The following is a 22,444-nucleotide window of genomic DNA, read 5'->3' as shown; positions in this document are numbered from 1 at the left end:
CATGCCATGAAACATTGAACTGGATCAGAATGAAGCTGAAGGGATTAACAAGAGACATGACAAACACCACCAACTTTGAACCAACACTTCAGCTGACTGCTGTTTAAATCAGAGATGTAGCATATACATCCCTGTATATGTATAATTCAAAATAATCACTGTTCAAACAGCAAAGAGATGCAGCACTCTAGCACAGCTTATGACACCAGCCTAAGATTCCTGTTTTAGAAGTTAAGCTTTCAAGGCAGGGAAGCCTCTGACCTCCAGGAGCTCAAAGCCTTTTAAAATAGACAATGGATTTGGTGCTTCTTGGGCAGTTTCAGACTGATGAAGCAATGGTTCCTAAGAAGGCAATCTTGAAGCAAATTAATGTCTGACTACAGCAAATATTTATTTTGAACACCCAGAATAGTTGCTGGGGATGTGCTTTCAGAAACCTAGGACAGCTGAACATTTTGAAAACATTGAACATGTTAGTATAGTTTTAAAACAAAGCTCAAAGATTTTTCTGAAAATCCAATTAAAACCATTAAAATAGTGTTTTTCTGAATTAGCCACTTCAGTCTGAGAATGAGAGATTATTCATGAGGCACTCAACACTATGGAGAAATTAATTAAGCACTCAAAAAATGCTTTAAAACTTGCATGTCATAGTGAACTGTCCTTAAAAAAGATAACTTCAGGCTTTTCTTTACCCCTGGTTTTACACTGTATTGTGCTGAAGGTTTTTACACTTTACAACACTTTCTCACTGGTTTCCCCAATTAACCACCTCGAAGGCGAACATTCACACTGTACATTTCTGAAGATTTATTCCATTAATAAAATTTCCTTACCCAGATTTTGCACATTCCATGATACCCTGCATATACCATTGTACATGGTTTTGTATATTGTTATATATATAATAAGGTATATTGTAGTTCAAAATAATTTTTCTGGAAAACTTTGCCTCAAAGATGAATTTTTGGCTGCAATGTTGAAACAAGTCTTCAGTTTTTTTAATAGCAAAGCCTTGTGCAGTAGCCATTTTGGCATTTAACAGCATTTCACACATTGAGGAAGATTCAGCATCACCTGGTTAGCAGATAATAAGCACAAGGAGTTTGTATTTCCACTTGATCCAGTTTCTAATGCCACTGAGTTCAATGTAATATCCTGTGGCCCCTTACAAACACTACTACAGCAGTATCCAAAACACTGATTTAAATTTCTTTTGCCAGATTTTACTGTTGGGTATTGATAGTTTGCAGTTGTCTAGAACTTACTGAAAACATTTCCTTGAAAAACTGAAGGCAGCTGAAGTGATCAGAACTGTCTCTTCTTGAGCATGGTTATTGTTTGGTGAGGGGGACACCCAAATACATTCCCAAATAACACTGCAAAGAAAAAATGCCGATAACTGATGTACATTGGAATTGTACCTAAATGCCTGTACATTCTACATGAATTCCAGCTTGGATATTGGGGTATACTCTGAACATGCATTTGATTTTTTAATGCAAATTTTAAACACACACTATTTTTATTCAGATATGTAAAAAAAATGGTCTAAGCAAAATCTTTTTCTAAAGGCAGCAACCTATGAAAAGCAGTATCAGTAAAAGTAGTGTCAGTTCAGACATTTGATTCAGAGAATTAAAATAACTGGATTAGTACCTTCAGTGCAAGATGGAGGTTCTCAGAAAAGGCAGCATCAAAAGAATTGGAAGAAAGCAATTAGCTTCCCAACCCTAAATGAAACAGTTGAAGCTGTATCTGCTTCCATAAAACAGCTGGAGAGAAAGCCAACATTTCCCAACCCTCATTATCACCAGCACAGAGTTCTTAATTCAACATCAATAGGAAACCCTGCAGGCTCTCCCCATCTCCACCACTTCTATTTTGCATTTCTGAAAGGAAAAGCTATCAGAACAAAGAGAAGCACTGAGAGCACCTAGACTGGTGTAAGGTATCCCACCAGCAACATCTGGAACCTCCACCACAATGTCACACTCTGCAGCCTGGGCAGAGCCAGAAGGAAGGAAAAAGTCAAGCTGGTTTCATGTGGTTGATTTTATTATTACATACTGATAATACATTTCAGCACATCTGATATCAGAGTAAACCCCTGTGGGACAAGTAAGTGCCATAATGGAAATTATGGAACAGAAGACTGGTGTAAAAAGTGTGGAGCAGCACAGCATCTGATTAAAAAAAAACCCAAAAAAAAAAAAAAAAAAAAAAAAAACCAAAACAAAAAAAAAAAACAAAAACAAAAAACCAGAAAATCACCAAAAAAAAAAAAAAACAAAACAAAACCAAAACCACCAACCAAAAAAAACCCCACCAAAAAAAAACACAACCAAAAAACCAACCAAACAAAAACCCAACCCAAAACTAACAAACCCCACCCCCAACAATCAATGCTGTGAAACTTTGTGATATTAAACTTCACTTGGAAAAAAAAAAGAAAACAACTTAGGAGAGGCCTAAAGTTCACAAATTTCTGAAAACACAGGAAAAGCCATGTGCATCCCCCCAGTGAATCCATCACAACTCAATTCCATGAAGACCTTTTGCAAGTTCAGTGCTTAAATCTTCTACATATCTCATATTCTTCTTTACTGTAAGAGAGCACAGTAAGCTGATCTATTCTACACACATTGTTTCACTCTTTTGGGGCAAATGACAATCACAGTTTCCTCTAGCCTTAAACAGCTATTTCAACCAATATATATATATATATACATACATGTGTAAACAAAATGTTACAGAAATGCCTTAAAGCAATTTCACTGAAGTAGCCCAACTCAGCCAAATTGTGCTCTTCACCTCCAAATCCAAAGTGCCAAATACAAGCAGGAAAGGTTTCCACTGTTGCAGTCTAACAATGATCCCATTTACTTGGTGAATTTGTAAAAATCATTTCAAGCCACAATTTCAATTAATTCTAGAGGGCTGAGAACAGGAGGAATACATTTACAGTAACTGCACAGCTTGCATGGCCAAAAAAAGTCTCCGAACTCATTTTTAAACTGTTATTAACAAGTAATGGAATGTACATGTGCTGACCATTAAATGGAGAACTCAAAAACAGACACCTACTGCACCAATCCAAATCTGTTAATGCAGAAACATATTTGAAAATATACAAAATCTGAAGTTGTTACATGAAATCAAAACCTGGTTTTAAAAAGTGCACAGTAAAAACTGAAGGTAATTACTATATAAATTATCCACAGAGTGTGTATTTCCTGGTTTAGAGCCAACATTAAGTTCTGTTTTATCTGTCACAAGTTCTAAATATTTTCAAGCCATTTACAGCACCAATTCAGTTTTTACTAGACCCAAAACCAGCCTCAGCTTCCTGGAACAAACAGGAACTGGATAATGAATTGTCACTCTCTGCATCCTGTGCAGCAGCAGCTTCCAAAGACTCAGCTGTAAACTATCGATTTTTGTTCTTTTTAGAATTTCCCTGCAACAAGAAACAAGCAAAGAGAACATTATCATTCAGGCAAGGGAGTCTAGACAGGTAACATACAAAATGTGATGTCTAATTATTTATGCCTACAGCAAGCAAGCAAGGTACAGTCAGACTGAAAATAAACACTCCATAGACTCCTAAGTTTGACAGACTGCAACCATTTCCTCTGAAAATTCCTCTGTTTCTATAAGCACAACAGAGGCAAGTACCAGATATCTCAAACAAGCACCACAGTGCCTTACTACAACAAACCTGTGACAAAGCATTTGAGGGACATCAAGACATTCAATTGTATTAATACCCTTAATTCTGTAAGGGCAGTGAGGCCAAGTGAAATCACAACCCTCCTTCATGTGCTACTCCAAATAACTTCTTACAGAATAACTGTATCACATTAAAAACCCCCCACCATATGGAGTTTTTTTCCAAAATGAATTTTATTTTAATTCAGGTTGTACAGATTATTCCTAGCTCAGAACAGAGTTTGTTCCAGTTAGCCAACTCACACTTGACCTTCAGTAATTCCACAAAGGAAATGTGGAGCTTAAAATAAAGTTTTGTGCAATAGTTACTTGCTGGCAATTCTCAGTCTTCCTATTTCCTGAAGATAACATTTGTTTTGAATCTAACCAACAACTCTCTCCAAGTGATAAGGGCTTTAACTGCATCACTTGGATTCCAACTGGATTCCAAGTGGATCCCCTTCTACATTTGTTAACATCTGAAAACCTGTGTGGCTTCTGTGCTGAGGTCCTTACAGACAGAGTACCACTTCAATTCTTACAGTTATGGCAAGTGAGAAATTCCAGAAAACATTTTATAAAAACACTGAGTGCCACGGTCAGTATGCAGCCAAGAGCTTCCTTCTGCAAACACAACGGCTTTTACACCACAAAGTCATTTTAAAGAATACAAAGCCAAGTTAAAACACTCAGAAATCTGAAGAAAAGCAGGGGGAAAAGATTACTCTAAAAAATTAAAATCACCATAATAGGATCTTTAATCAGAACATAGAATTTATTTATTATTTTTACTTTATTAATCCTTCAGTGCTACGTGCTTCCATGCATCCCAAAAATAAGGAAAATAATGATAATAATTTATTTGTTTCACAGTCAGACAAGTGAAGGGAAAAGGCCTTCACAACATCTGTTCCTCCCTAGAAGTATCAGAATAGGATATACCATGGTTTAATCACTGGCTGCTCAAAAAAGCAGACTTCTGTATTTTTCATCATTAGATAAGTAAAAAAACCTGTTTCTGATTTTTTTACAAGTGGGTAGACTCCTTGCCTGGTAAAGAATTTAAGTGTGCATTTCAAGCTCACAGAAGAATACAAGTGGCAACTTTTTCATTCCTGCACAAGGGACAGATGAGCTAGAATGTGGAAATAGGGAAAGAGACCAGCTGCCAAGGACAGAGCATGCTGCAACCCAAAGGAGTGCAGAAAGGACACTTCCACCCAGAACTACATCATAACCACCCAGCCTCAACAGCTGAGTTTACAAATAGCTGCATTTTCACCACATTTAAACAAAAAAATGGTGTGATCTGCCATTAGAGAGTACACTTTGAGAACCTGATGTGAAGCAGTGACATGAAGAGCTTGCTCTTTCCCACATGCATGTTTAGCAAGAATTGTTTTCTTCACTGAAACTTGAAGGAACAAGTTTGGAGTTTTCCTTCCAACTGGTTCAGAGCAAGAATTACAGCTTGTGAGCTGTTTTGTCCAAGGGCAGTGCTGCAGGAACACCAAATGTAACCCTCCCACCCCAGCTGCACTGCCAGCTCACCTTACTGGTCAGCTTTAGGGTGTCAATCTCTTCCCTTTGCTTAGTCAAGGTTTCATTCATGCTGCACAGGTGGTCACTCATCATGCTCAGCTGGTCCTCATAGCTCCTCTTTGTCGTCATCAATTCATCCTAAGGGAAAATGAAACAACCAGAGGCCCTGGCTCAGTGTTAGTGATACCTGGCAAAGCAGCACACTTCCACCTCCACTTAGTCAGCTCCACTTTTGATGCTGAGTGTGTGCAATTCAGCTAAAAAACCCCCTGTTTTATAAAAGGAAGTCAGCAGCTACTTTTCTTTTACCTGAAGTCCCATGCATGGTTTGTTCCCTTTATTTTTGTGTTGTTTCCTTTAGATTTTTTCCCCCACTTTTTATGGCTTACAAAAAAGGGGTAACAGCTAAGTTTTCCACCACTGCTTCCAGCCAGGAAACAAGTAATGTTTGTGGGGTTAAAACATGGCCTGCACACACATCCAAAGCTGAAGGAAGCACCACTCCACATGGAGCTAGAGAGAGTTATGATGTCTCTGGGATTATAGAGACATGGGGGGATAGTGTGCATGGCTAGAACACAGCAATGAAGGGATAAACACACTTCAGGGAGGACAGAAGGGAAGAAATTATGCTCTGTGTGAAGAAGTGGCTTGAAGACTAATAAATCTGATCAGTAGGAGAACAACAGGGTGATATGACAGGCATCTGCTGCAAGCAGATAAAAATCTCCCACTGACAGACCCTGATCCTCATTAGGGATTTTAATTATCTGACACGTCCTGGAAGGGCAGCAAGGTGGAACACAAGCAACTGAGGAGTTGTCTTGAGTGTGGCATAGAAATTCCTGACAGCAGTGATCAGTGGGACCAAGAGATGCTCCCTGCTGGACCTGTTACTCACAAATAAGGGAAAGCTGCTCAGGGATGTGAAAGCCAATGGCAGCCTTGGCTGAGTTAGTGGCATTCAGGATCCTGAGGGAAGCAAGATGAATAGCAGAATTACAGTAGCCTTAGACTCCTAGACCTAGAGGAGTAGATTCGGACTTCTTTCTGCTTGGCAAGGTCCCAGGTAAAACTGCCCTGGAAGTTACAGGGGCCCAGGAAAGCTGAATGATCAAGGACAGAACAAGGAGCAATGCAATGCCTAAGTCATGGAGTGACTGTGGCAGCAGACCAGCATGGCTGTATAGGAAATACCCAGCTCCACAGCTTGATCTGAACTCTCTGCTCTGACAAAGGAGGGGGTAAATCACCTTCAGAGGACCCTTCCAACCTCAGTATTATTCAGTACTATGCAGACTACTAAACATATAAATGGTGTGTGCCTGCTATCTTTTCCTAGGAAGTTTAAAATGCAGTTGAAAATTAACATCTCATGCTGAGTTCAACATCTATTGTGGAATTTCTTAAAGGAACAAATCAAGAAAGTGTTTAAAAAGGATTGTTCACGGGCACAACAGCTCAAAGCTTCTAACATTATATCCACAGTCTGTATGGAGCAATTTTGGTACTCACCATCACAGACAGATGAGCAATAATAATATGAACTAAGTGTAAAGAAAACACGAAGGAATTTATGAATTGTGTATTTATTTATACTTTATTGTACTACTGGCTTCTTTCTCAGCTGTGTGGAGGAGAAGGACAAAGGGAGAGGAGACTCACAGGATGGCATAAGAGTTGATTTTTGTTAACAACAGCTTCTTAAAGATTACCCCATAACTATCTTTGCTTAATATTAAGGTACCTATATTTAAAAAATCCAAATCAAACTGGCATTTTTTAAAACTTTCAGACCCAGGTGCAAGAAAGGATTAACAATTCCTTACTTCATCTGGAATCAGTCAAACCACCACCCCTTTTGGCATTACAACTCTCTCATTTTCTTGAAAATCCTTGACATCAAATGGGCTAAAACACGCAAGTTGGCAATATTACTTTCTCTTGGAAGCCTGTTCCACTTCAACTTTATACCTGGGATTTAAAGTGTATTATTCAAGGCTCTTCTCCACATACCACTGGATTTTGTATTCCACAACACAGGACCTAGGAATGGCATAGCCAGGCTAGATGGTTGTAATTTTTCTGCTCTAACTTCCCCTTACACATGATTACAAAGTGCTTCTACTACATTACAGAAAAATTTACTTGCCTGTAATCTGGTGATGTTTTGACTGGCGAGCTTCAACTCTTCTGTGAGTGATTCCTTGGACTTCTCTGCCAGAGAAAGTCTTTTGGCAAGTGCTCGACACTACCAAGAACAGGACAGGGAGGGTACAAGGGACAAAAGTCACTTCCTCAGTACTGCCTGGTGGCATCCTTAAGTGCCTGCTTTGGACTTTTCCATCTGTGATACTTGGATTTCAAGAAACTCAAGAGCTTGTGCACATTTTTAAATGCAGAGGTAATGGAATAGTTAACATGAAATATTTCATTTTACAGAGCTACCATATTGCCAATCCTCTAAATATTGTATTTTTCATGTAACTGCTACAAAACTTCTCATAAGTAAAAAGCAATGCAAACAACTCACTTCACACAAGGCTCAAATATCACAGAAAAGATGATTCATCCATACTATGTCATCTTCAATTAAAAAAATAACATTTAAGAGGATTTGCTCTGTTAACCTGGAGCTTTAGTATATTCCATATCATTTATTACACAAATCAAAACAGCAACTACTTTCAAGAAAAGTTCCCTCATGACTTGAAATGAAAAGGAAACCATAGATACAATGCATCATCTTGTTCATTCTTGCAGTATAACTTCTGCCTAAGAGCCAATTTTCTCAGGAGAGCTGTTTCCATCGCTTCATAATACACTCTAATATTTTTGAATGACATCAGCATCACTATAAAATTAAGTCAAAACTTCCTTGGTAACTAAAGCCAGCTGCTTCAGCTTATGTGAACAAATCTATACATGACACACATTATACTACTTAATACAGCCAAGACATGGCTACCAAAGGATTTATTAAACATAAAAAGTTCTTTTATAGTATCTGTTTTTATGCGTGCCAGACCACAATCAAAAATATTCCAGGAACAGATTATTATAAAACATTATGCTCCATGTATTGAAACTCACTATCACAGCACTTGCCTGTTGGAAGTTCAAAAAGAGATTTACTGTCCTTGCCTGCATGCTCACCTCAGCATGGAAGTGCACTGATTTGCTGTCAGCAAGCTGCAGGTGAGAGGTCAGCTCTGCTATCCTGGCCATGTAGTGAGTTTTTATCAGGTCTTCACGAGACTCAGCATCTGGAGCCTGGCAAGGAAAAGTTCAACCAAACAACATTGATGTTTAGTAGACTGAATACCCAAATCACAACATTGCCTCTATATAGACTTTTTTAATTCTTTCCTTCTGAGCCCTAGCTGCTCTATCAAAAAGATAGAGATGATACTTGATCAAAAAGTATCAAATTCCACAAAGACAACAGATGAATTACAGCAGGCTACACTGCAATTTGTCACTCTGATCGGGACTCAATGTCAGATTTCCTTACAGGACAAGGAGCTGACTGAAGAGGTAAGAATTTAACTTGCTTTAATATATCATGTGTCTGATGAAGATGAAAATCCAGAAGTGAACAGCTTTCACCTACATGAAAACTTACAGTCTCTTCCCAACAAGGAAGAATTCCTTCACATAACTGTATTTCAGAAGCATACAAAAATCATAACCATTACTAATGTTGCATGTTCCAGAAGTTTTAGACATTTGAAATTAAAAAAGAAAATAAAAAATTAAAAAAACCAACAAATCAGTAGTTTACAGACTAACCCACTGGAGTCAGCTTTCACATGATCTGTCATTTACCTTCAAGTTCAGCACTGTGCAGAAGCCTCTAAGGACTTGTATCAGTTACTATCTAGCCCCCTACCCCTTTTCAATCACACTTTCAGAAGGAGGAGTGCACTAAGGTACACATCAGCTCCCTGTGATATCAGAAAAGGGAAAGCAGTGAACCTTACTCTCAGCAGTTCCTGCTGGAGCAAGCGTTACATTATAGCAGGGCTAAATGAAGGGTTAACATTTATCCTGAGGGCTGGTTCAAGCTTTGTTTCAGTGTGACCTGTACTTTGCAACTGCAGATAGGGGTGTTTTATGCTTAAGCCCTTCCCCCGGGGTTAAGAGTGGAGGCTTGGGATACAGTTGGGGTTCCTGAGGCACAGCCAGGCCATCGCCAGCCAGGGTCCCTGCAAACACCACCAACAGGATGGGACTGCCAGGAACGCGCCTTGAGCTGGTTTATTTTCCAGCATCAGCCTCATTACATGGTGATGACAATGGGAAGATGCCAGCAGCTCACATCCCAGGCAGCAGACCAAGAACTTATTTTATAAGTTTTTTGCCCAATCACACAAAGCAAAAGCACATTGACAGTAGTTCTATCCAATCACCATAAGCACATGTACCTTTGGGTAAAACAACGCCTGCTTATTTTTAATACAATACTTACTTGTAAGCCTTAAACACAATGCACAGAGATCCATTATTAAGCTTAGAACTCCCTAATATCTCACTAGATAAACTTTTCTGTAGCTTAGGGAGTTATTCTAGCCAAGTGTTAATACACAGACCATTGTTCTATTTGTCCTTGCTTTTCTACTTTTTACATAATTTTTCTGCTGACCTATCCTATGGCTACTGCTTAGCTCTAACCACAGTTCTGCTGTCTCTGAGGCCTTGCCTTTTGCAGCTTTCCCAAAACCCTCTGATTTTATAGATTCCCACAATGACCAGTGCCTTCCTCAGAGAGCAGACCCTGACTCCAGTTCACACTGCTCCAAAAGGCTCACAAGGGCCAAATAACAGTTCACTAATTGAAAAAGAAAATTAAAGAACAGGTGGATTTCAGAAATTTGACCATTTAGTATATAAAGACTATGTGGTCAACTTGTGCCATTATACAGGAGTATTCTTGGTAATTAGACCTGTGGAATAAGTTTAGCAGAATCAGAATTGAAGTATTTAACAGATGGACTTTAATAATGTTTAAAACAGATTACCTTTTCATTATCAGTAGTTACAGTCAACATTCCAATCTAGAACAAGGAAAAAAATACACTTAATGAGAAACTGCAAAAAAAATAGAAACCATAGCTGCATTTTGGTTTCAGTCTTAGAAGGACTTTGAATTTAAACAATCTTGCAACCATGCAAACTGAAATCAAATTTAAGTACTTCCACCTGTAAATTAAACAAGAGTGGTTACATGAGTGCCTTGAACAGAATTAAACCTGACACCAGCTCAAAAATATATCTCTTGTCTTAGGAGGTACACAGGGAAAAGGCAATAAAAGCAACAAGATGCAGCTGGGCTCCCATGGTTATGCAACTGCTTGATCATATGAAACTAATTCAGAGCCACGTTAGCACACCGAAACATTACTTGTCAGGTTTAAGAGGAAGGAAAAATCAACCTGGACTTCTTGAATACATTCCAAATTCCTTCCTTTCCCCTCTGCCTAGTAAGCACTGACAAAACTCTACAGGAGCAGTGCAAGCCAATACCTGGTTTCAGGCAAGGATATCTTCCCAGAGAATCTAAGGGGCTTTTTTCCCCCTGATCTCAACAGGACTAGAGATTCCTGTTTATGGGGAACATTCATACAATATGTTGACCCATGAGTAACTTCCTCAAACTCCTAAGGAATCAAATAGGGGATCAAAAACTTAAGATGCCAGTGTACTTCAGAACTGGGGCTTTCAAACCACCCATTGGTTACTTTTATCTTGGAGCAGGAAAGCAGGGAGGACAAAAAATAATTCTATTGAATGCTGAGTGGATTTATTATTTCTTACAGATGACATTCCTGTTAATACCACTATGCCACTTCAGAAGTGGAATTCAGGGGAAAGGCCAATTCATTTAAAATATGTTAGTAAACAGGAAAAAGCCATTTACCAGCACAGAACAGCAAGGAAAGAATGCATGCTACATTTCCAAAAGCAATTGCTGAACCCAAATTGACCCAAATAAGTCTTCAAACCCATTGACAATCACTACCTACCTACTTTCATTTGCTATAACATACCTAGAGATGAATAAAAGTATTGGAAACATAGGCCCAACCTGAGATACACAGCACTTGCAAAGTTCCCTATGTACAGACAAATCAGGAGATTAAGCACCTATTATTTCCCCCTCAGTTACACATGGACAGAACTACAAAAATATCTTCACAATACTAAAGACAGCAAACAAAGTCTCAAAATCCAAGAAGTGCCCAACTCTGCAGAAAGAATTTGCAAGCAGCTTTGCAAAGACAAGGACCCCAAGAGTGAATGCTTTTCAATACAGTCAAAAGGCTTTCATTTTTAGTGTTCCACTGATCAAACAGCACTGCTACTAAAGAAAGTGGATTTTTCTCTATTGAAGGGAAAGGTCACTTACCAGACTGGTGCTCTTAATAGGTTCCCTCAGACTCTTTTCTGTGGTTTCCTTCTTTTGTTCTGCTGTATTTGGCAGGACTGAATGCTCCTGGATAGTTTCAGTTAAATGTCCACTGAGAGAATTCTTCAGTTTTTGGTTTTCTTTCTCTAGCTTAATTTTAGCTAGCTGAGCCTCCAACATCCAGTGTTCTTTTTCTTGTTCAAGTTTTGCAATTTTCTCCAAACTCTGCTGGACCTTTAGGAGGGAAAGTTTACAGTCCAGGTTATTGAACCCAGGGAGGAAAAAACCCACACACAGGAAATGTTTGAGGGCAGTATTATTTTAAACCATTACATAAGTGAGCTAACAAAGTGCAGCAGGTAAACAACCACTGTTCTGAGCTGTGTGCTTAGCTGTGGCTCTTTGTCAAAAATGGCCACATTATTTAATTAGTTTGACACATGCATAAAAATAGCAACATTGTACTAGGTGAAAAACCAAAGCAAGGAAGAATTTTATAAAATGTTGAAAGATGTGTACCTGGCAATATCACTAGCTTTTCCTATGCTAGAAAGACAAACTGTCTCCTCCCAGCTGTCCCACCTCACACAGACAGAACCACCCACTTTGTCCAGGTAAGAAAACAACTATGGAACAGAACACATCTAATCACTGCACATTTCTGCTGAAATTCATTTCACTCCTACTAATACACTTAGAATATTGGTAACTATAAAGAAAAAAATTACCAAAGTACATGCTTCTGTAACAGCCCAATAACAATGAATCAAGCATAGGCTGAGTAAGCAAGCTAATAAAGTGTAAGTATTAATTAGTTATTCTCATTCACATGAAGCAATAGACAAACTGGGTAGGCCTTTTAAATACCATGTTACCCATCCTGCTTCACCTTCCAGAAAAAAAAAAAAAATAAAATATATATATATGCATACTGGCAGATAGAAACTCTAATCTATCACTCTAACTGAAATGAAAGATCAGTGCCCTTAACCAGTGCAAATAATTCCTGCATAGTCCAAAAGAGGACTCAAATCAGTACACATCATTAAAAATTAATCCTTTCGTATGCCTTATTCCTGTCTTTATTTTGCATTTATTTTAATTATTAAAGATTACCTGACTTCTTGTATTTCCAAATGAAGGAATCAATGACATAATCCTGGCTCCTATATCTACCTACATGTACATCCTGCAGATAACCCAGCCTGACAAAGGTTTTACTTTCAAAACTCTACAAGACATCTACAGTCTAATTTTAAGGTTCAGCATATCCATATACACCTACAAATGACCACAGACATAAATTGGATACTTTGATACAAGTTCACCTTTACAAAATACACTGCCTTACATGTTAGCACAATACCTGTTGTGCAAGACCTTCCCTGCTTTCTGTAGAACTCAGGAGAACTCTGCGATTGGCCAAAGCCTCTTCATAAGGCACTGAATCTGCACAAGGCTGCAGAAAAATCAAAAAACCCCTCTCAAAACATGTTACATATTAGATCAGAATATGCATTCTGCTTTTCTTTACTTACTACTTTCCTTACTTTAGTAAAGGGAAAAAACCCTATGTTCCAAGTGTTTACCAGGTATAAGGAAAAAATAGTTTGAGCTCTCAAGAAATACAGCCCCAAAAGGAGCAGTTGATTAAAAAGTGCTCATAAAACTCTGAGTATTAATTAATGATCAAAGGCATCTTAAGGTCCTCTTTACAAACATTGCAGTAAAGTGATTTAGTGACAACTGATAAGCACATCACTTAATTGTTAATTTTAATGAAGGCAACAGGGAGATCTGACACCATTTAATCCTTTGGTTCAGCACATTTTCCCCAGTTTACCTCCTTTTTTTCCCTTTATGTCTTCCAGTGAATGCAAGTGTAAGAACATGTTTTCATTCACTCCATATTCCAGGTGAATGCATGAGAAAATTTACATAAGCAGTCACCCTTTTTCTCCTTGGAGTCTTGGCACAGAAATGATTAGTGGAAATGGGTAATGCCAGAAGTGGCACATACCCTCAGTTGTGAGGGCAACTACACACCAAAGTTTTCAGCAGCATTATTGCAATGCTATCCTCAGCATTATTGCTATATCCTCAGCCAAAACCTCTTGTTCAGACAATCTCTACCATTCCAAACCCTGCAAACCCTTAGTTTGTGTTCTGCTTGGCATAACCACCAGCAGAACTGAGCTCCCTCTATGCAGGCACACTGGCTGAACCAACCTTCTTCAAGGACTTCACGTAAGCAGCTGCCTTCTGCTTGTACTGCAGCATGCACTCAGCTGAGAGAGGGCTGATGAACTCTGCTCCTCCCTTGGGGCCGTAGCTCAGAGAGGTGCTGAAGTGATCCAAGTTGTTGCTGAAGAACGAGGCCATCTAAACACATCAAGAAGTGGCTCTTTGAATTAAGTTGACCAGAAAGAGTCATTGGAGCAATTATTTTTTGAAAAGACAAGTATTTAGTGAAGCTGGAGTTCTTAACAAGACTTTGAAACAAGCTGCAGGTTCTTCCATGTAACTCAGACCTTCCTAACACACAGCATCCCCCTCACAGGATCTACTTTTATCACTCAGTTGTTTTAAACTCATATCCTGAAAATAACTCAAGAATCAACATGACACTACAGATTATTAATATCAGAGGCACACAGATTTTCTAAATGGTTCAGCTAAGTTTATTTTTGTTTCTTAAAAATCTGCACAAGTTAAGGCATTGTTTGAAACAAAAATATCCATTACCTTGCCTGCTCCATTTGTTAAAGCAGCAACAGAGGATAAAATACAGTCATTTGTAGTTATGAGTTTCTGTGTGGCAGTTGGAACTTCCTGTTCTAAAGCAGCTTTCTGACTATAGTGCTTGGAAATATCTGGAAAATGAAAAGCATATTACGCCAAATTAAGAATAAAAAACTTGTTGAAAATCATTCACAAAAGCATCTTAGCCTAAATATATTAATTTCAATAACACCAACATTTAAAAAGAATCAAGTATTTCTCATGTAAGAACATTCTCAATGTGGCCTAATTAAAAAAAAGTAATTGACAAGTGAACAACGTGCACCTATTTTAAAACAGAGTACTATTGCTACAGAATGGAGAAATTCCAGCTCATCACCACCACAAACTGTAAACTGAAATAACCTTAAGAAGTTCAAAATTAGTTGGGATTGAGAAAGTAGAGAGAAATAAAACATTCTGGAGTATGGGAGTGTGAGATATTAAGAATATTTCTGTTGATAGTTAATGAATTCTACTGACAGTTTTCTTCACTGCTTCTATTTTCTGTATTTCCTTTAAAGTATAAATTGGATTGAATTTACATTATAGTGACCAGATTAAGAGGTAGAAAGTATTCTAAACTTACCTAAGCTACAAAACTCATACTTTAGGGTCTCATTTTGTGTGAGGTACAATCTTTAATATCTTCTTTTTTTCTTTAAAAGAAGGACTCTGCAAAATGGGGCCAGAATACTCATGCTATTAGGAAAAAAAATCCTAATTTTGCTTAAAATTAGGAAAGCTTAATGTTTAAACAGCAGAATAGCGAAAATCCACTATTATGTTCATTCTGGGGATTATTTTCTCCCCAGAAACAGCTACATGGTACTGAAATTCTAGGACATGCAGGAACATCAGTTCAAAATTCTGAGGTTCAACCAAATACCCTTTCACTGAAAACATAACATATCCATGTTATTCTGATAAAAGTAAGGTAAACAATTTTGCAGAAGAAGACAAGTTTCAAAAAGAACTCAGACTTATTTGTAACCTTTGGTTACATATTCATGTTAAAAATAGTCATCACCTTAAAAATAGTAAGGAAGAATTCAACTTTGAAGGCAGGTACTAGGTCAATGCTACATATAGCAGGGAAAGTATGTACATTTCACAGCATTCCATTCTGTGTGCTAGTTTCAGCAGAGCAATGAAGCTCAGAAAGTAAAGTGATGCTGCTCAGGAAAATCTGGAGAGCCACAATTAAATAATCCAGCAACTCTGAGGAACAAAGCTAAGAGAAAGGAGGAATGAAAACCATGCATGAATGTCTAAAACAAGTGGTTAGTAGGTTTAGTTTCTTAGCTTGTAAAGGTAAAACAAACCAGACTGATCACATACAATACCTTCAGCACTGTTACAGAGAGAGTGCATGTGTGCTACGCTAAACAAGAAAGCAGCAAAGCTGAAACAAGACAACACTCCCAACTCTCACCTTTTAAAACGTCATGGAATCCATGAAGACCTGCAGCAATGTTTGTAAACACAAAGTTGTAATTTGTCCTAAGGAGTCCTTCTGGTCTTGTACCTAAGAGTAACACATAAGAAGGAAAACCACAAAACTAAGACTTGAGCATGAATGAAAAAAAGTTAGCTTTGAAAATAATTCAGTTTCCACCTACTAAAACCATTTGCATGGAGGATGAGTCACAACAGATTAATTTACTTAAATTTCCCCTTCAATATCAAATACTGGTATCTGTCAATTCTGGCAGAACAGGCAGGTGAAAGATTTTCAAGTCCCCTAGTTTTTATTCAGATTTCATAAATATCAATTGCGTTGGTGTCAAAAACCACACATACAGAAAGACATGCTCACTCAAAGACATGTAGGAAAGAATCTGGGCCTTCAGAAAGAGTGAAGACTGAAATAACCTGAAGCTATAAAATAAACATTTTTCTACTGCTATTTACAGGATGCATTTGGAGATAGTTTCCCCAAACACATACACACAAAGGCTTTACCTCATTTTATTAATTTTATTTCATTATTTATTAGTAAAGTTAGACAGCTGTTATAACCTTACAAAAACGAGGGGCTGGAAGTGATGATTAGGAAGAAAATGTAGTTTATTAACTAACTCATAATTAAGAGGCAGACTGTCAATCATCCCATAAAAACCCACAGAAGAGCAGTCACAGGTAGCCAGCCAAGCCAGCACTGACACTTACTTGGTAAGGCCAGAAGACTGACATATGTGTGGAGCTTCTCAAAGACTGCAGTCAACCTTTTCATGTCTCTGTGCAGCTCCATATTCCTAGCTCTTAAAGCAGCTGTGCAAAGAGAAGACTCACACTCTTCTTCCAAACTAGGAATATATGAATTATTTTTTTAAAAGCAAGCAATTGTCTTAAAAATAACAAGCTCATGAGTTTTAGAGCACATAGGTGTTCTCTACTCCCCAGTGGAAAGCAACAGCAGGCCAGGAATTGATTTTGAAAAGGCTAACAGAGCAGAGGAACTTAGCAATACATGAAAATTACTGTGTGCATGGCCACTCCCAGGTGTTTCTGTCACAAGCCAGGAATGATTTACTCTCACAGCAAGGAACTGATTGCAACAATTTAAGTTTGAAGACTTTTCCCTCTACTACATAAATTCTCTTTTGCTTCCTAAGGAGCACGAGAACAGGTATAAAGGAGGCATAAATCAAGGGGGTTTTTCCTTCCTTAGTCCAAGCCCTCTCTTAAAGCAACTCTTTGTACTTATAATTCATCTCGCTTCGATCAATTCAGGAACAAAGATTTTCCAGCAGAAAGGATGTAGACCTTGCCAAGTTTTACAACATTGTTACATTTACTGATTGATGAACAACCCTCAGAGAAGCTCAAGGCATTAACAGTTACAGTGTATCACACCTGAATAGTATCAATGCTATTGAATAACTAAGAAACATTAATGAAAGCTTCATTATTTTTTAAGTCTCATCTGTGAGGGAGGGTGTGTGTGGAGGAGCTTTAAAATACATGGTTTTAGTCCTAATGCCTCAAAAAGCTGTGCCTAATCTCAAGGTTTAGAAAACAACATGCAAAAAAAAAAAAAAAAAGAAAAGAAAAAAAAAAAGAAACACACAAAAAAGAGTTCAGCCTTTTAAGACAGCAGAGGCCAGAGTATTTTAAGGTCTGACTTAATATTTGAGTTGTAGGTGCTGATGGTGCTGCATGCCTGACACAGTGCCTTTAAATTTGACCTATCAAATGAAAGGTACCTTTTTAACTGATAAGGAAGAATCTTTCTTAAAAAGCCTAAGTAGGAAGCTAAATGTTCTGAGAAGGCCTTCAACTTCACAGTTGTTTCCTGAAAGGAAAAAACAATAGGTAAGTGTTTTTGCTCTGTAAAAACCTTTTTGGGTACTAAAAGGAGGAAATCTTACCAGGACTGTCACCGTGTCCTCCGTGATGCTCTCAAACAAGTGCAGCATTCCTTCCTCCAGAGGGCGAACAAAGGAAGCGTTTTCATGGAGATACTGTGAGAACTGAGGACACAGAGGTTTTAAAACGGTGCTTGCTGACAGCTCCTGTGATCTCCTTAGTCAAGGTAACACCTGAACGGGACATTTTGGCCAAGCCCGGTCCCCCTTAATGATGCCTAAGATGTCACTAATGAGAGACAACAGTCCAGTGATGCACAGCAACCTCTTCTACAGTCAAAAACACCTTGAGGGAAAGTGAGAAGCACTGGAAGTCCAGGCAAAACCACACCTAGGGCTTTGTCAGGGCATCCAGTCTCATTTCAGCTGCCATGCACAGCACACCAAACCCTTGCTTTTTATAGTTTTAAACATTCCTTCCTCAACTCCATCCAATTAAGGCTAGATCCATGCACCATTTAGCCACTGAATAAACTATCCCACCTTCCTCCCAAAAGAAGTTTGCCTCCCAGCCTTATCCATCAGCACAAACATTTGCAAAGCTGTGCTGTGCAAAGTACTGAAGAACTAAACCCAAGTCAAGCTGAGAGCAAGACCTGTGTCTTTTCTGTCTTTTCACCTGTGTCCAGCCCAGTTTTCAACAGGAGTCAAAGCATGCTTATGCTAATGCAAAGCATGGAGCTCCAACTGATCACAGGAGAATTCTTATTTTATGGACCTCATGGACCTGCCTGACTTTGCTAAAAATTGCTTCATTAAATCCTACAGTAAATTTTGCCTTCAAAAAAGCAGACCTGAGAACATAAGGTGTACTCTTACACATCAAATGTAACAACACCATCAGCTTTCCAATTTGGTACTTCAGTATCACAAAAAAGCTTCTTCCACAAATTAATACAGGTAGTCAAAAGCAATCCTGGCTTTTATTTTACCCCACAGAAAGATCCCTTCACCTTTGATTATTTACACCACAAGAGCAGCTAAAGATCCCAGGCAAACAGAGTACAAGAGGTTTTAATTGTTCCGTGTGTTATTACAGTGTGGTAACACAGTGTTAACAAGAAGAGTGAGATGCTAAGCTCTGATCCATGCATGCACAAACCTGGGTGGAATTAGGGAAAATTCCTAAATCTAAAGAGGAAGAAATAACACATGCAGAATGCTCCTGGCTTGTGTTGCAAGAGAGAGGACTTGAATTATCCAGCATGATGCTGTAGACCCAGCAGAACCCAGCAATCCAACCCTTAAAGAGAAAAGGAATACTTGAACCTGGCAGGGAATTGTCCACATCTACTTTGAGTGTTTGGTGGGGAAAATAGCTTGAAAGCACCAGACAAGACCTGGAGTTGGGGAAAAATAAATCAGTGCAAGTCTGCTAAGCCACTATCTGACACTTGTTTCATCTTCTCTACCATATTAAGGGGACATTTTTGACCAACTTGGTGGAGTAGCTAAAACTAAAATTAAAAAAAAAAAAAAATCACCCTGAGAACACTTGCCAAGCAAATAGATAAATTAATAAAAAGTACAGGAGCAACTACAGCTTCAGTGAGCAAAAAAAGATGCTTCAGTGCTGGAAAGTCACAGCAAAAGCCCTGAGAAGTAGCATGCATTGAGGGAATTAGGCCATGAATACACAGTGGGGCAGACTACAAGAGACAATTATGAAAACAAAGCCTGAACTACTGAATCAGACTCAATTATAAGAAAAGGAAAATGAAATTATGGTTCTGATTAAGTTGCCTGTTTCAGCTGTGCTGAAAAACAATAAAGAAGTGTTAACTAGGAGGTCAGGGAAAAATCTGTGAGGAGAGATGTCTAGGAAATCTGATTTTATTGCTTTAGTGTAAATGTAAACTGCAGTAATATCTGATAATGCAGTCACTACACTGAGCCACGTTAAAAAAAGAAAGAGACCACTCCTGCCCCAAAAACTCTTAAAGATGACTAAACCCCACCATTTTCACAAGAAGGACGGGCCATTCTGAGTGCATTTGGTGGCAGGAGCAAGAAAATGTTCTCAAACTATGCTGAATCTCTGCAGAAGGGTGCTCTTGGCTAAATCAGTTGAAACAACTGAGAAGGCAAATAGAAAGGGATTTCTCTAGTGGATAACCACCTTCATAAAAATATTTGTTACCTGAAAGGAGATTATAGGAGGTTCTCCAAAGAACAGGAAAGTTTTGTCATTGTTAACATTGACACCACATGCACTGCAGCCACTTGATCAATGCAAACCACAATTCACCTCAGCACCTTAAGTCTGAGCCCTGGCAACTCCTAAACTGAAATTAAGAGCCTGAATCATAAAATACTCCCTGCAGCTTAAATACTCACAGATCCCCTTAAACTATGAAGTCAACTCTTCTCTCAATGCAATTTGTTCCAAAGCACACATGTATGCATCCCCACACAAATCCTAGTGCACAGTTTTTTTCTCTAGTTCACAGCAGAGGAAAACAAAGTCAAAACATGCAGCTCAACAGCTCTGGATGACACTCTCAGAAAATCTTTCCATGGAATTGTGTCAAAAGAGATGAGTCAGATTTCTCATACTAATTTCAACGTGCTTTACAAACTTGAAGCTTCAGAACAGTTACAGGAAACCTCCTCACACAAGCAGCCCAAAATCAGATTATAAAGTTGTTTTTTGACAAGGGAACAGAGTCCAGGTTCTCTCCCTCATATAAGTCTACCTTTTATTCTTTATTTAATATTACAGCTAAACACTTTGAACACAAGACCAGGCTCTGCCTCAACATCTCCTATGCCCCAGTGCATTAACTAAAACAAGCTCTATTCAGCAGTGCAATATTTGTGCATTATTATTTTAAAACAAGTCAGCAGAACTTTCAACAGATGCACTTCAATTCAGCAATTAAAAAAGCAAAGCTTTGATTTGATTAATATTTCTCTTCTAGCAGAGGCACAGAGGAAAAGGATTCTCTGCAGCTACACCTCATCCACATTCAGAGAATTCATGGAGCAGAAAAGATGTCCCATGCAGGAGGGGCTGGCTCTCAGGAACACACTCACAGCATTCCAATAAAGGTGGTGCAATTTTCCCTAGGATCAATCACTCACTGAAGTCTAACTAATTGAATATATTTGTAGCTGAAGTGTGTAAACTTTACCTTCTGGTTCAAGGGTGATATTGTGTCTGTTGCAGAATCAATGGGGAAGATCTGTACCTTCTGCTCAGTGTATGTGTGGAAGTTCAGGAGAGCTGTTACAAGTTCTTGGACAAAAGCCAGGGCCTGGCCAGCAAGGTCTCGCAGCTTCAGCTGGAAAGACATTAATAAAATGATTGTGTTTGAATGGATCTATTTAAATATGAGAAAAAAACCTGTTTGGATACAAAAAATTATTATCAGCAATTTCTTTCTTGTTGTTATTTCAGCCTAAAATACACAACAGCAATTATTTTTAACTTAATTTTTATTCATAAACTACAGAAGGGCACATTGTTCTCTGACAACAAAGTATCTTTTTATTTCACACAACTGGTGATGGTTTGCCTCTGCTGCATTTTTCAAACTTGCAAACCACAAAAACACTGAGAGGTCAGCACAATTACAGAAACCATGTCTGAAATTTCCAAAGCACAACAGACTAATTGCTGACAACAGCTCAACACCAGGTTGCAAGGAAACCTCAATTTAATTAGTAAAAAGCAATGATGTTTTCTCCCAGAATTAAAGGTGTCTGCTCCTCTAAGAACACTCAATTCTTATTCTCCTGGACAGAGCTGAGCTACTGCTCATGAGTAAGGCTGTTCTGTGGCTTTAGTAAAGCAGGAAGGTACCAAAAAAATTAATCCAGAATGGAACATAAATTCAAGAGAGAAGAAAACTATTCCCTGTTGGGATTTATGGGAAGAGAATAATGTTATAGTGACATTTCAGCCAAGAATAACTTATCTTTCAGAGATGTACTCTTAATGCCTCAATGGACTGTTAAATCAGGTCAGTCTTGATTATGGATCTGGGATGGTGGCAAGTAATTAAAGCAGTCATTATACCCAGCTTGTATATGTTAATTAGTCATGTAAGGAAGGGAAACACACACAGCCTGTGCTAATACACCAACATTTTGCCTCCACTGGCAAAGCCAGTCATAAAAATCTGTCTTGAAGTATTTTCAAGATTGCAGATCTTGAAGCATGAGGCTGCCTGACATAGTGCTGGCAGAAAATAGTAAAAGGAGGGAGTTTCCATGCAGCTATTGAGATTTTTCTTGGAACTCAGCAGCAGCAACCTGAAATTTAAGGTTATTTCCATCACAAAACTGAACAGCAAGTCACCTGCTCTCACAGCAGACATTATTGGGAAAAAGGTCTCTTTACAGGCAATTCTGAAGAATGGAGAAAGCAGCTATTTTAAATCTTCCTGCAGCATCTGAATGCACTAACTTGAAGACTTGAGAGACACATGGAAATAGAAAAACCCCACAGTGCTGAATAGTCCATCCTCAGTGGTAGCAACACAGGAAAATTTTGATTGCATGCAGGTTTCTGATTTGCTATTGTAAAAACCCTTAAAATATTCAGCCATTCACAGAATGCTCATTTTTGAATACTGAATAAACAACATTCCCAAGGAATCTCGTTAAATTACAGCAGTGAACAGAA

At 38.4% G+C, this 22,444-nt stretch overlaps 1 protein-coding gene across 1 annotated transcript in view; it reads right to left on the bottom strand.

Moving 5' to 3' along the window:
- Nucleotides 1-2,305: 2,305 nt before the first annotated feature.
- Nucleotides 2,306-22,444, bottom strand: part of PPP1R21 (protein phosphatase 1 regulatory subunit 21) — a 31,595-nt gene continuing 11,456 nt past the window's right edge. The window contains exons 9-22 of the mRNA XM_063152466.1: nt 20,949-21,098; nt 17,818-17,919; nt 17,653-17,741; nt 16,616-16,752; nt 15,879-15,971; nt 14,408-14,535; nt 13,892-14,044; nt 13,029-13,121; nt 11,663-11,896; nt 10,275-10,310; nt 8,410-8,526; nt 7,406-7,504; nt 5,263-5,391; nt 2,306-3,460 (exon numbers count right to left, since the gene is read on the bottom strand). Of these exons, the coding sequence (XP_063008536.1) occupies nt 3,431-3,460; nt 5,263-5,391; nt 7,406-7,504; nt 8,410-8,526; nt 10,275-10,310; nt 11,663-11,896; nt 13,029-13,121; nt 13,892-14,044; nt 14,408-14,535; nt 15,879-15,971; nt 16,616-16,752; nt 17,653-17,741; nt 17,818-17,919; nt 20,949-21,098 (1,590 nt within the window). The 3' untranslated portion in view covers nt 2,306-3,430. The remainder of the gene's footprint in view (nt 3,461-5,262; nt 5,392-7,405; nt 7,505-8,409; nt 8,527-10,274; nt 10,311-11,662; nt 11,897-13,028; nt 13,122-13,891; nt 14,045-14,407; nt 14,536-15,878; nt 15,972-16,615; nt 16,753-17,652; nt 17,742-17,817; nt 17,920-20,948; nt 21,099-22,444) is intronic.

The sequence above is a fragment of the Melospiza melodia genome, chromosome 3, assembly GCF_035770615.1.
Source record: "Melospiza melodia melodia isolate bMelMel2 chromosome 3, bMelMel2.pri, whole genome shotgun sequence".
NCBI lineage: Eukaryota > Metazoa > Chordata > Aves > Passeriformes > Passerellidae > Melospiza > Melospiza melodia.
Note: the sequence above shows the minus strand (reverse complement) of the source record. Positions and strands in the feature narration are given on the sequence as shown.